Source organism: Eleginops maclovinus, chromosome 15 (assembly GCF_036324505.1).
Source record: "Eleginops maclovinus isolate JMC-PN-2008 ecotype Puerto Natales chromosome 15, JC_Emac_rtc_rv5, whole genome shotgun sequence".
Lineage (NCBI taxonomy): Eukaryota > Metazoa > Chordata > Actinopteri > Perciformes > Eleginopidae > Eleginops > Eleginops maclovinus.
In genome coordinates, this window is record NC_086363.1 from 4605515 (window position 1) to 4620120 (window position 14606).

The 14606-nt window shown below is 43.1% G+C and overlaps 2 protein-coding genes across 3 annotated transcripts in view; one reads left to right on the forward strand and one right to left on the reverse strand.

Moving 5' to 3' along the window:
- Window positions 1-1097, forward strand: part of ryr3 (ryanodine receptor 3) — a 94355-nt gene extending 93258 nt beyond the window's left edge. Inside the window, 1 exon segment of the mRNA XM_063901676.1 lies at window positions 1-1097. Coding sequence (XP_063757746.1) covers window positions 1-96 — 96 coding nt within the window. The 3' untranslated portion in view covers window positions 97-1097.
- aven (apoptosis, caspase activation inhibitor) overlaps window positions 968-14606 on the reverse strand; it is a 25320-nt gene continuing 11681 nt past the window's right edge. For both annotated transcript variants that reach the window (XM_063901674.1, XM_063901675.1), the window contains exons 3-6: window positions 2870-2940; window positions 2094-2189; window positions 1699-1975; window positions 968-1603 (exon numbers count right to left, since the gene is read on the reverse strand). In XM_063901674.1, coding sequence (XP_063757744.1) covers window positions 1461-1603; window positions 1699-1975; window positions 2094-2189; window positions 2870-2940 — 587 coding nt within the window. In that variant the 3' untranslated portion in view covers window positions 968-1460. The remainder of the gene's footprint in view (window positions 1604-1698; window positions 1976-2093; window positions 2190-2869; window positions 2941-14606) is intronic.

Here is a 14606-nt window from a genome sequence, read left to right on the forward strand (position 1 = left end):
GAGTCCTATGTGTGGAAGATGTACCAGGAGAGATGCTGGGACTTCTTCCCCACCGGAGACTGCTTCCGGAAGCAATACGAGGACCAGTTGGGTTAGAGCGGGACAGCCTCGCGGCCCCTCAAACCCGCCTCTCTACTTTCCTTCGATCTGAAAGAGACACTGAGCTTGACTTCCCCGTTACCAGAGCCTGAACACACGCTGGACTTTCTCTGCTGCCATGGTGTTGAGAAAATAATAATCATTCATTTTGAATTCAGATTCAGAAAAGATCATGTCAGGAAAACGATTTTAAGACGTGCGACTGACGATTGGACATTTCGGGTTTGTGCATCCTCTTCCTCGTTACCGAAACGTCACTTTGCCACGACGCCTCTTTTATGCAAATTATTTTGATTCACATTGCCTTTTTCTTGCTTAACCCCAACCTCTTGCACAATTTGTTGTGTGTAGACATTTGATACATGCGAAGGGTTACAGCATGACTACTGAATGTTTGAATATGCACAATCTGTAGATTAACGCCAGGATGTTTGTGTCACTTATTACCAAACCTGCTGAATGGATGTGTGCTGCTGGTGATGATCCTGCTAACATCGAACCTGAGTGAGACCTGATCTGCCTTTTAAAATCTGTCAGACGAAACGCTACAGAAGATGGTTCTTCCAGGACCAGAGACGTCTCACTTAAGATGTTTTATCAAGTGCCGACGTGCCTTAAGAGAAACTATGCAAAAAAACATTTATCATTTCTGTCCCTCCTGACACAAGCAGTGCTTTAGCTATGGATTAGGATTAGCTCAAGCTAGTTTTGTGGCTTTTAAACGATTAACTCATAAGAGAAAACATCTGTTGTATGAAGTTTAGATGATCCTTGTGTAAATGTTGCTTGGTTTGGTTTTATTTCTAAGTTGTGGTGTCCTGCCCGCCAGTAGAAGAGCCCAAAAAGAGCAAAAGGAAAAAAACGAATCTTGGTTTAAGTATTTATTGAAGACGAAACAGTTCAAATGCTATCGTGATTTTTATGTATGTAGTAGCTTTGGTAATCTGCATTTCTTTTGAAGAGGGGGAGGAAATGAATAAAGAAGTTGACGCAATAAAGCAACGTTTCCAATCCGTCCCTTTGTGCAGCGGGAGCCGCCTGACACTCCTGCGGTGTGTTACTTTCACAGGGAACAGAGGATTCTCTCTCTGGGCAAAAGGAACATTTTGACACATTTTAGAAAGACATACTGTCCTGTCTCTACACCGGAAGTACAGACTCATGGTAACTAATAAGCAAATGACTTAACCACCAATTTTTAACTCAGCTAAATAAAGCAAAGGCCTTCATAAGAAGCTCACACTTTCCTGTACAAACATCTGTCCGGCAAATAAATGGCTTTCAGGCTGAACATTAAAGTCCATTCCCCTTTTTTATTCATCTTCCATCTTTGATTAAGTCCTTTCCTTGGTGCCTGACGTTCAGGAGATCATGCTGTCCAGCCAGTCCTCCAGGTCTTCCTCCGTCATTTCCTGCTTGACAGATGCAGATTTGGGAGGTGTGACGTCTTTGTCTTTCACCTCCTGCATCCTCTCTTCTGTCACCTCCTTCACTTCCTCACGCTCTGCAAAATTAACGAACACACGGTGGGTAAATTGGGACTCCTACTGTCATTAGTTCCTTTTCAAAATGCTCAAAACACAAGCTGAATATATTCACCTCTCTCTGGAACCGTCCTCTCCCCCACATTGACGGACTGGTTTCCTGGAACTGGTTTCTGCAGACTGAGCAGCTGGTCCAGCTCTTCATCCCCGTCATCCTCCACCAGCGAGGGAACCTGCGAGTGAGAGCCCGTCGCTGGGTTTGTAGCCACGGGGACTTTCTGGTCGGAGCAGGGGACTTTCAAAGCTGCAGGCGGAGGAGTGAATGTGGATATTCTGGGAATCTCCTTTTTGTGAGGGAGGGTCATAGTGGGCAGCTCTACTGGTGTCGAGACCTGAAACAGGATTGGCGTGAAAAATTCAAACCTGCAACAAGATACTGGCATTTTAAACTACACTACTTTTTTACGGCTATTATCCCTTGGTGTTTTTCCCTTCAGTCAAACAGCCTACCTGGAGCAGCTCCGCCTCCAGGTTGAGTCTCTGATGGAGAGGCACCTGTTGGAGGGTCTGGGCGAGCGCCGGGAGGTCCACGAACACTGCAGACATCTGGAGAGGAAACAGGCTGTAAAATCAGTTCAAACTTCAGCGAAACCTCATAAATCTGTTGTGATCGTTACACTGCAAGAAGTCTACAAACGCAGATCAATACTCCTTTGGCTCTGGTTGTATGCAAGAAGTACAAAGAGTTCAGGAATGGTTACATAACCAGACTGGAAGAGGAATTTTTATAGCGTTTGAGTTTCAGCCGATCTATAATCAGGGATGATACTTCGGTGCTTTACAAGATAACCTTTTTAGTTTACTGTTTAGGACTTTATGTGGACCAAATTGTGCGTGAGAAGCCTCATTTTCCAGTAAGGCCCTCGGTTGAGTTGAGTCTAACACACCTGGTCTAGCAGTTTAACTCTTCAGCACTTGCAGAGACATTTCCCCCCCCCTCTCACAAGTCTGATCTGGTTGTTGGCTCAAGAGACAAAGTCAGAGGGTCACCACAATCAGTATGATGTATCTTCTGGGAACCATGAATGTGAAATGTGGTGCCAACTTTTCAGATAGTACTGGAAATATTTAAGCGCCAACCCACCCTCAGATGTTCTGCTAGTGTGCAAACAAAGCTATATTAGTTTTTCCTAACTGCTTGGATTTAGACGTTTGAGGGATCCATAGCTCTCAAAGTGGGTTGATCCATACAAGACAGAAACTGTTTGGTTAGTGTATAGATTTACCTGACTGGCTGCAGAGGAGTCCATCTCCCAGTCCTTTTCTTCGGAAAACCGGAATTGAGTGAAGGAATCCCCTGAGAAACACACACACACGCACACAGAGAGCTTGACATTTGTCTGCTGCGGTAGACTACCTTCAGGACTGCTGTCTGTTTCAGTTCTAATCAAAACAACACTTATCGTCTTCACTGTAATCATTTCTCCTGAGTACAGAGGAAACTCAAGGCTGTGTGTGATTGAACCGGTTGCTCACATACTCTGAGCGACCGTCCTTCATCCTCTAAAGATGTCTCACTGAAGCAGAATTTCTTTGGTAAAGCCATCCAGAGCTTTGTGTAAACTGTTGATCGGTGCGAGAGTGAAAGCAGGGCCTCACGTGACAACCCTTTGCTTCCAAAACATCAGCCGGCTGAGGGCTCTCGTAACTACAAAGGCATCGGGGCTGCATTATACATAAGCACAAAGCAGCAGCAGGTAGAGAAATGTGTTCAGAGCTGTAAGCAAAGCGAGGGATGTTTATTTACACGGCACTGTTCAGACGCAAGGCAATTCAGAGGTTGCATAGATATATAACAACCATAAGATCTTCAGGAAAGAAACTAAAAGCAAGAGCTAGAAATGTAAATGTAAATTGCATATAGAAGTTTAGGCTAACAAACAAATAGCTTCAAAGGAAAAAGTGCTCATGCGTCCTTTATTCATTTGGATCGGCGCAGTAATTCAGGATGTTAGAGAGCTAATTTAATTTAACTGAGTTTTTATAAAGACAACAAACCCTGACGAACAAATGAGAGAACTGTGCAGACGACATGTTTGTCGGTGCAACGGGAAACTGTTCGAGGAGTCAAAACACGACACATCCATTTCAACCGGCTCAACGAGGACAGAGAGTCAGAGGTGAAGCACCACTGCTGGATCCCCTCGTGCTGTGGACGGATGCCGCAGGCGTGTGGTAATATCGGTGAACGCTTTCAGGAGAAGTACGGACTTCTTCTGATTTACTCTCACACGACATCATGCTAGGCGGTGGTTTCTTCTTCACATTTCTTCCCACAGTTGAGATAAGAAGACCGCTGTCATGTCATTAGATTAACTTAGCATAAAGACTGGAAGCGCGGGGAACCAGCGAGCAAGAAACTCCAAATACACAGTTCGACATGTTCGACAAGTGGCCAGCAATTTTATAATTCGATCAATACTTTCATGTGCAGTAATGTCAACATATTTAAATTCCAGCTCCTCAAATGTGGAGATTTCCTGCTTTTCTTTTGTCTTAACATGAACAACTGACGGTCTTTGGGTGTTGGACAGACAAAAGAAGTCATTTAAAGACAATAACTTGACATTTTTGGACATTTTGCACTAATTTCTGACATTTTATGATTTATTATGAAGATGACCATGAAAATCCTTGTTGCAGCTCAATCTGTTCAAAAACAGTTTTGGGGTGTGGCTAGTATATTTTCTCTCTCTCTTTCACAGCCGGTTTCATGGAGGTGTCATGTATCTTATATAGAGACATAAAGACCTGAGCTGAAAACAACCCCTGTATTTAATAAATAAGCGGAAATACATGTTAGTGAATTATTAACAGACGCCTGGGGCAAAAATGTCCTTTAAACGCTGAACGTGGATTTTAAAATGAGAACTGAAACCCACCTACACAAGGACAAGGAATCATAAAATCCTGTGTTTACTCTCCAGTGTCAAATACAGTCAAGTAAAGCCCCAAACCCATTTTAAAATGCACATACTTTATGAATGGGTTTATTTATGCTCTCCTATAAACATTTTCAGTCAGAAACCAACAATTTTGCAGCCAGAAACTCAAAATCACTCGTCACCCCACAGCCAGCCACAGAGGGAAAAAGCTGTTAAAAAATAATGGAAAAACGGACATGTTCGAGACCTTAATGACGAGGATGCGCTCCTTAAATCAGAGCTCAGTGAAGCTGACAGTGCGAACAGAGTCAGGGTCTGCCACACACAGATGGGCGGTCAGCGGGAGGCCTGACGGAGGAGCTGCAGTCAGCCGCAGCCTCTCGCCTGGCTTTATGAAGGGAAACTCGGGCTGTTCACGCCGAGACGCTCAGCGCCATCTGCGGCTGTCCTTGATGGCTCGGCTGTACGGCGAGCGCAGGGGTCAATGAGGAGCGGCTGCAGGAGGGCCGAGTGCCTGCTGTCACACAGGCAGAGAAAATTAGATTTACGAATAGAAGTATTACCGATACAGGCGGATAAGAGGGAGGCGAATGGGAATGTCAGCTTTATGTGATGGGTGTCTGTAATCGGACTGATTCTCACCGCCGCGGGGAAAGATCGGAGCACATTCAACCGGGATTTGGTTGACGTGAAATCGAACATATTAAACCTAATTCACACACAGCTGTTATCTTAAGCAGATCAATGTTTGCTTAAAGTATTCCGAGCATCTCACCAGCATATAGGAAACCAGGGAGCCTTTAACTCAAGAGTCCAAAAGGATCCAGTCTGGTGAACATGATGAGGCTTAGGAAAGGAAAATCAACACAAATGTTTTGCCTCACATCCTACGATTACCAGAATTGATTTTCAGACACAGTCCCTAATACGTTTTAAGAAAACTCATTAAAGGCAGTAATGAATCAGGATAACCTGTGAAATGTCCCAATCAATAAAACATGATGAAACTCTTTCAGTCTCGAAGATTCAGATTTGGACAGATTTTAATCAAACTACAAGATAACATGAACATTTATTGAAATTGAGATTTCTGAATTAGTTTCTTTTGCGCTCCTTTTATCCGTAGAGGAAGTAAAGAAACCGTCACTCTGGATTTATTTGTTGTTTGGGGTAAAATATGACTCAGCAGCTTTAAGAGGTGAAGGAACTCTTTCCCGCTTCGCTCTAATTTTAGGCTTTTCTCCGGAAAGTGGGCGGGGTCATACTTTTGACCGGAAGTGACGTTGGCGCCTCACTATATTTTTCTAGCAAAAACCCTGGTTTAGGTACTTTAGTCTGATTCTTGTTATTCACACATTTCACCTTCCATCACCTCCATTTTGCATTAAAGAGTCTCCTCATTACGGCACTCGTACGGGAAAGCTGTATAATCGCCTCATTAAAATGTTATTTTGTCCACTCCGGTGTTATTGGATTAGCAAAAGGATTAAATCGTAGTCTGCCCTGGAGTTCAAACTGTTTATTTTGTCATTTAAAAAAAAAATCTAAACTCAACAACTCTGGGAAATCGTCCTTCGACAAATGGGAAAGTATCAAGCAGACTTTACTCTTGAACAGTGGCCTCTCACTCCCATGTTCACTCTTTTCCACCTCCCTTTACTCTCTGTTTAATATCTTCCAGGACCCTAATCCTCCTCCTCCTCTCCTCCTCCTCCTCCGTCTCCTTCTGTCTGTCTCCACCGAACAAACTGCTGACGGCGGAGAGCTGCCTCCCCGCCTACACCTCACAGCCCGGTGTCATCCCAATCTGTGTCCATGGAAATACCAGCGCAGGTACTTTCGGAGAGTGCTGACAACAACCATGGCAACAGCTGCCAGTGAGGATGAACGCAACTCCTGACAAATCTCCAGACGACAGCGAGAGAAACAGAGAAGATTGGAGAGGGAGAGGGATGCGTGTGAAGGAGAGGAAGCGAGGGATGAAGGAGAGGAAACAGATCGCAGTGACTCCTCATTCCTGCTCATCCAAACAGATTTAAGGGGCTTGGAACACCTCTCAGATTTAAGTGCATATAGTGACACCTGCAACCTCACGTGTCACCAAACTGTGTAAAAACCAAACCAAGCTGCACTCTACTGAATAAAACCTGGAACTGTTTACACAAACACAGAGATTTAAATTGCAAATGGACGAGAGCTCCAACGATAAACTGAATAATCCATCAGTAGATATAATAACAAACAGCTGCTTGTTCCAGATGTGCCAGTGTGTTGATTTGTGACTTTCCTCTGTTTAATATCAATGTAAACTGAATATCTTTGGGTTTAAACAAGACACTTGAAGACCACTTCACAGACCAAGCAACAGGTCGGGGTAACTGGCAACTGTCAACCCCATAAAAAGCAATGGCTGTACCCACCATATCGCTCAAATCTCCTCCTAGATATCATGGGGTTCTGCTTTGGCCCATGCTGCTCTCTTCCAGTAAGTTTCATGTAAATTGAGCCAGTAGTTTTCTTAACCAGAAACATAACATCCTTGGCAGTATAACAACCGGCGGGTTGATACCGACAGCTGGTGTTTAATATCACGTGCTGACAGTGGCAACAGAATCAGCCACGCCGCGTTCCTCTGTCTCGAGCTAGAGCTGCAGTTTATGAATATTCATTATTGATTCATCTTTAGGGGGGGTGCATATGTCAAGGGCAACGTAAGGATTTATGAAGGAACATTTATCAAAAGTGCAATTAAAGACATGATTGGCAGCTTTGGCGGATCTAGATATCGCTAATTCACCTGGTTACAAGTTTACCTAATGTTATAAATAATGCAGTTTCTTTAATCGTTGATCAATCAATCTTAAGATGTCCGGTTCTGTTCGAATAGCAATTCAAAACCCATCATATATTCAATTTACTGTGACTTTCAGAACCAGAAATAAGTGCCTTTAGCTTTAGTAAAAGTCTCAAATGATTCATTAAATATCAAAATAGTTGAGCTGAGAACTCATGTCCGCGAGACCAGATCTAGAACGCATTTTTAGGATTCACAAAGAAGTCATATTTACCTACAAGTAATCAAGTTGAAAGACATATGTACGAGTGAGTGTTAAATAGTACAGTTAAGCCCCTGACACGGCTCTCCTCCGCTGATTAAAGATCGATTCATAGCTCAAATGATTGTCTCGGTGCGTCAGCGGGGCCTCTGAGTTATTCCACAGTGAATAAACACTGCATTACTCACGCTGCGTGCTAAGTGGCCGCGCTGGCATTGTGTAACTCCTGTACCATGTGGCATCCTGTCTCTTGACATCTCGCTGGCTGAACCCCTCTCTAACAAATGTAGCCGTGTGCTCTCGCAGCCCCGGCTACACTGAGCTATCTCTGGCTCGTCCCGCTCTCCTCTCTTCTATTCGGGATGTTTTGTGAGGCCTCGCTGCTGCCTTTCTGTTCTCCCTGCTCCACTCAACTCCACTCTGCTCTCACCCCGCCGCTGTTCATCCTCACCCCCCGTCCCCCCTTTGTTCTGCTCGGGGGAGACTGTGGAGCTCTGGTAAAGTTAAGACGTGTTTCACTATCGTTTAAACATTAAAGGAAACTTTTATAAAATCAACCACGACTGATATGACTTCAACATGCAGCAGACAGGAGCTTTAATACAATTCAAATGTCTTATTTTGAGTCCCGTATTTGAGCTGTCTGCTGGAGGAAATGTAATAAACACTTTCTTTAAAAAACAACCAATAACTCAGTCACTTTTTAAGCCACACATGAGCAGGTTACAGCTTGTCAAAGTGAGAATTTTCTGCCTTTGTCCGTTTGAATTTAATTTGAACATGTCTGGCATTTGGACCGTTGCTAGGACCAATCTAAAACATTTCCTCTGCCTCTGAGAGATGGAAAAACAGCGAGAAAAATCTCTTTTAAAGGACATATTTTGGGGTGAACTAGGGCTATGAGGAAAACATGCAATCTGCTGCTAAAATGGTTGAGTATGCAGCTAGAATTCAACCAAATATGAAATAAAAAGGAAATAATTCCCAATATTCTCTTTTTGAAACTGACTGAACATGAGCAGCAACAAACAAACTGAGTGACATTTTAAGTGGATATTTCTTTTGATGTTTTCAACTAACTAATAATAGTGCAAGATTTTAATCATCATGCAAGTCAACATCACCACTGAAACTAGTCGCAGATTAAAAGATACCAAAAAATAATGACTAGTTGCAATCCTCTGAATCTTGATTAAAATGATTTGAATTTCTTATATATTATACCTTCATTCTTTTTCTTTTTAGTAGAATCCTCTGATTAAATGTGTACTTCTATTTCTCAAAGCCTTCAGAAGATCTTTATGAATGAAAGCTTTAAACCAACTCTGATGGAAACCATGCAGCTCAACAAGTGGCTGCCACTATTCATGTTGAATATCACAGCACACATATTCTTGGACATTTAATGTGCAAAGTGTCCTTGTGGTGTTTGCAGAGCATGCCGCTGCAGATGGTGTTAAAACACCACAGATGCACTCCCTTGTTGAGGGACACACCTTTAACAAACACATGTCGCTGCACAGACTCTCGCTGTACGGAGCGGCTGCAGCCCTAACCTTGATTAGCCTCCTCTCCTGGCTGAGGCTGAATAGAAACAAAAGGGACATGTAAGGAGCAACAGCACTGCTGCTAAATCTCCGCTAACACCTGCAGTGAAATGTTGACATTTTATGTGACTGGAAGAGGAATACACACATTCCCCGCTCCCCTTTCCTCCTCCATTTAGCAGCAGAGTAATGGCGTGTGATCAGTGAATGATTACTCTGCTTTTTAAACCGGCTGTCGAGGCAGATCCTCACTTGATAAGAGAGAAGTGGCTCACAGAAAACTGATCGAGTGTTATGACTTCTGGGACAAATCCAGTCTGATAGGTGTTTGGTCGCACAAAGAGGATGGAAAATGTTAGGGAAGGGAGGTGATGAGGAAATGATTCCAGGAAGATCGTAGGAATAGAGCAAGAAATGGAAACTTTGAAGGGAAGGATGTTTGAAGCAGCTTGTTGTGCTGATCTATGCGTCCGATCCTCTTCCTGAGAGCTACTGTACCTCCGGCATGCTCCCTGTCACGCCTTTTTAACCAAACCAATTAGCCCTACATGGCACCGTGCTGAAACCCACCGTGCGTCGATAAATCACAGTCTGCGCTAATTGCAATTAAAATCCTGAGCAAACCAGGCGAGACAATACAGAGGCCTGAAGCTATTTACTCTTAACTTTTAATGGTGATTGCTCGAGACTGTGTTTATGACAAAGTTGAATCAGAAGAGCTACAATCCACCGGAGGCCTCGCTCTCATAAGACGTGTGCGTTATGGGTGTGCAGCTTGTTTGGAAGTAGCAGCTCAGGCTCTACATACCTAGGACCTAATCAATTATATTCAGACGTGTGATACAGACATCCGTTAATAGCTTTCCTGGATGTTATCTGGCAACAATCTGTGTTGGTTTTTATGTTTCTAATTAATTTACAGACTGAGATCAATACTGTCAAAAAGAAATATGTGGTGTACTGAATCATCCCACTACACTGGGAACCACTGCAGAGTAATACCCACTTCAATACCTTCATATTATATAACAACATAAGAGGGTAATGCACAGAGACACGTTTGAAGCACTATCCAAATATAAAGCAGGACTGACAAAAGAATAACTCAAACTGTTTTTCTGTTAGGCATAAAACAAACCTGACATGACAGAAACGACGCGTAAATTAAGTGATAATTAGACCCAAGCTGACCTGTGTGACACATGTCAGAACAAGCAGGACTGAGTGGATTGACCAAAGACTCCCCGTTGAGTAACATGACTGTGAAACAGATTACCTTTCCTGATGCACTCTACTACAAACACCAGTCTCAGAGCTATGCAGCCTATTAGCACTTCTTTAAAAGGAAACAAATAACCTGTTTTGAGGATGTTCTCGCCGTGCTGCACGCTCCACGGAAAGAACATCAGTCGGGAAATAGTGTGTGCTTTAAGGCTGGCATGTAGCCTCTGTTCCCTGTGGCTGAAATAACTATCAGCCTTGAGAGTGCCGGGACATCTGGGTCCCTCATTATTAAAGGAACATGGAGCCTCAGGTATCAGGTTAGTGTGGTAAACAGAAAATACCGATCAACCCTGCGCAAAAACTTTTATCAGTGCGGATGCTACACTGGACAGTTTAGGTTTTAAGCTGTCACCTTGCAGGAAAACTAAGCTGAGAAAATGGTAACCATCCGTACCATAAACTGGAGCAACAATGCATCTGTGAAATGCTTTTGTTCTCACAGGCGAAGCATTACCAGTGGTTTTCGCCTCAAAGGCCATAGGAAGATAAGCACAATGCACCCACAGGCAGCTAAATAAAGACTGGAGGATTGCCTTAAATAAGCACCAAACTGCCAGAATGCTGCAATCCTTTAAAGACCCGAGCGGAGGAAATGTGACAGACACCGCAGAACTGAAATCTAAACAACACATCCAGAGCAGCCATCGGGGTTTGATCTATTCGCTGCCGAAATCCCAAGTTCCTCTGCTCTTGTAGTAAATTCATCAGGATACACTCACAGCTGTCCGAGTCCGACTGAGTCATGATGCTACAGTCTCAAAGACACTAAACACAGACCGCCACCTGCACTCTGTAAAGACACACTCGCAAGACAAAGGCTTCTTTTTAGTGAATGAACAGAATGTCAAATCCAAGCTCTGTTGGAGTATTACAGTTCACAGAGCTAGTGACTTGAAAATGCTGGTTTAGTTTGAAAACACCAAGAGGGCAAAAGATCAAGTTAAAATCAATGCTGTAAAAAAGAGAATCCTGTCAATTTGTAGGCTTTAAAACTACAAATGATTGGTGCTTTTGCTTTAATAAATGACTCAAAATGATTCATTTATCATCAAAGTTGCAATTATAATTATCTGTTCATCTATAAATGGAATAATTGTGTGGTGAATTAACCACAGCCAGACAAAAACTACACATTAGAGGCCGAGACTCATGCGTTAAACATAGCATTGCCCAAGCCAAGGACCAGGTACTGCTTCAGCCAATCAAATAAGGGCAACGTGACTCTGCCTCGGACACGCCTTTAAACTCACAGTTCTGTCAGTCCAATGGGAATTGCCTCGTTGTCTACGAGACGTCCTTGAGCCTCCAGTTGTCATTTCGCAGAAAAAATATAAGGCTGATGGGTCTATCGATTCGAAGATTAGCTGCAGGCTCCCTTTGATACTTAAAATAAGCGTTTAAGTTTGATATTTGCTCTAGATTTTCCTGTTTATTTTTCAGTACATTACTTTCCTTTGAATGGTTTTTGCACTTGTGGTTGGATGCTAAACGGCATTTTGTTGTCTTAGCTCCTTCCTACTTCCAATAGATTTAAGTTTAATCAATCTTAAATAATATCGGCCACTAGACTAAACTGGAACACATTTCAGACACGAGATAAATGAGTCTAAACAACCTGTAAGAAACACCCTGCACGGATACAACCGGCACAGCAAGAGAGGTGATGAGGATCTCAAAATAAAGCCTCTAAAATTACACACGCAGGAAGTTGCATGGTGGAAATCAACACATGCAGTCAAAAGCCCCAAAGGGAGGCACTGACAGACAAAGCCTCAAATGATCAAGACCCAGAGACGCATACACTGCACCTGTACGTTACCGACACATGTCACCAAACAAAACAGATTGATTATTTAAAAATCGATTCCACGCTGATGTAAGGAACCACTTCCCTTTGATTGAGCATCAGTGTATTCATGAGCTGCTGACAAGATTACACTCCCACATAACAGACCCTTGGCTGCCATAGGAAGGTCCATGTATAATATTCTAGTACTCTTTCCATCCCATGGTGAATGACGGAATATCTACAGAATGACAGGAGATTAATTCATTTTAGTGGCTATAACTTCCCATTATAGGACATTTTTTCCTTGCCGTGATGCTGTGAGTCACAAACGCCCCGGAGTGAACTCTGCTCGTCATTTTAGTTTCCCCAATTGAAGACGAACTTTCATATTCAAAGGCAAGCTCTCACGGACTTTGGAGGAGTGAAAGCTGCTTTCAATGTGAGTAATCTGTCCATCAAGAGGTTTTGATCCCTTGGAAATTGGAAGGCGTTATTCTTTTGGTGTACTAAAGCAAGTAGACTTCCTTCAAGTGCTAGCAGAAGGACGGGTCATCTTGGTTTGCTGATGACAGAAACAACTGTTGACGGAGAGTCGGGCGCACACTGTTTGCTGTTTGTTTGAATGAAGACCGTTTGGCTGATGACAAATGTTACGTTTCGTTGGCCACAGCTAATGAGCAGCCTGAGTTGACATTCAGCTAAAAAATAAAATAAAACCAGGCAGGCCAGGGATGCGTCTGTTGGGAGAGCTTTCTGTGCCATTATTATCAGCACCTCTATTGTTGTTTACCACAAGCCAAGCAACGCAGTGTGGGAGGTGTGGAGCACGCAAAGCAATTATCTTTAATTGAGGCAGAGAATCACACCATTAAATGAATTATTTGGGTTTTCTTTCTAAACCACAGTCTTTATAAATAATTGCCTCAGCTTTTGGAATATAAAGGCTATCTGACACAGCTGAATACCACATACAGTAAGGACAAAAAACAATAGTCATTATAAACACCGATGTTTTGACAGCTTTAAAGGCTAAGCGGTTTCTTGGGAATTTTCACACGTTTCTCAAATACTACAGTGTGCCTCATTGATTATTCCACAACCAGTTAAGAGCTCCTGCTGGCTCTGGGGATTCACAAATGAATAATGCCTTTTTCCAGCTCCATAGAATAGACTTTCCATACATACCCCCAATGAGTGTCTATTCAGCCCCATTTCTAATAGTTGAGGACCAACAAGTCTGTTGTGCATTCAGTATTGTTAGACACTTGTATGACCTCAGTGACCTCTACCAGACCCAGAGAAAGTGTGTGGGAAGGTATACTGCACATCCCGAATGGAACTTACCAATCTAACCCCAATGCAAGTATTCAGATTTAGGAAACCCTCTGAACAAAACCATGTCTTTTTAACTTCTGGTTTCTAAGGGTTCTGACAGATGACCTCCTAACTGCTTTGAGTATAACCACAGCCTTACAATAACACAACACCACTTGGGTTCAGAGCAGGCGAACCAATCGTTCAGTACAAGACCCCTCCAGAAACTCCAAGAAGGCCACATGCTGTCTCGTTTTTTGGGCAAAAATTCCCCCAAAAATGGCTCTCAGTTTGGGGACAAGGAACATCTCTAGAGTCCTTGAACTAAAAGCAATGTTAAGTGAACTAAAGTCCTGAACCAGAGTCAAAAGACCCAAACAGGCGGAGACATCAAGGCTAAGAAAAGGCTAAAAGCTACTTTCTTCATCCACTATTCTTAATAACAGAACTAAACTAAAACATTTCAACAACAAACTAAACCCCATTCTTGTGTTCTTCATGCTAGGTAAATAAATACAGCTAATAATCTGATGGCTACTGTTCGGTTCTCCAGTCAAAGATGTAAGCTTCTACATTCCCCATTCACAATACCAGAGGTGTCTAACAGCACTTTGACACAGTGCTGATGTCACAGGGGTCAACTGTGCGGGGGGAGGCCTGTGATGTGCCCTATTTACGGCCATCAAGCAATCCCTGTATACATTAACTCCCTGAGGGACACATTGAACATGCCTCGTATCCTTTGTATTGTATTATCTGGAAATCCAAAGCAAAAGGAACACGATGTATTCACATGAAAGCAATACTGTTTCAAAGACGTGCTCAGCACCTGGCCTCATGAACCAGTTGGACCACACAGAGTAAAGAAGAAACAGCTGTGAGTCTTTCGGGACACTCCGGGGAAGATGGGATTTCTGAAGGAGCAAGAAAAACGGTGGCTATTCTATGGGTCCTCCTGCAGGATGATGGGCCGTGAAGATGACGAGCAATTGTTCGAAACCCTCCATTATAATGATTGCATAATGAAGAGACCATTTTCAAAGCTATTACCTTTCGTTGTAAATGAAAGACCGATTGTGCGTATGCAT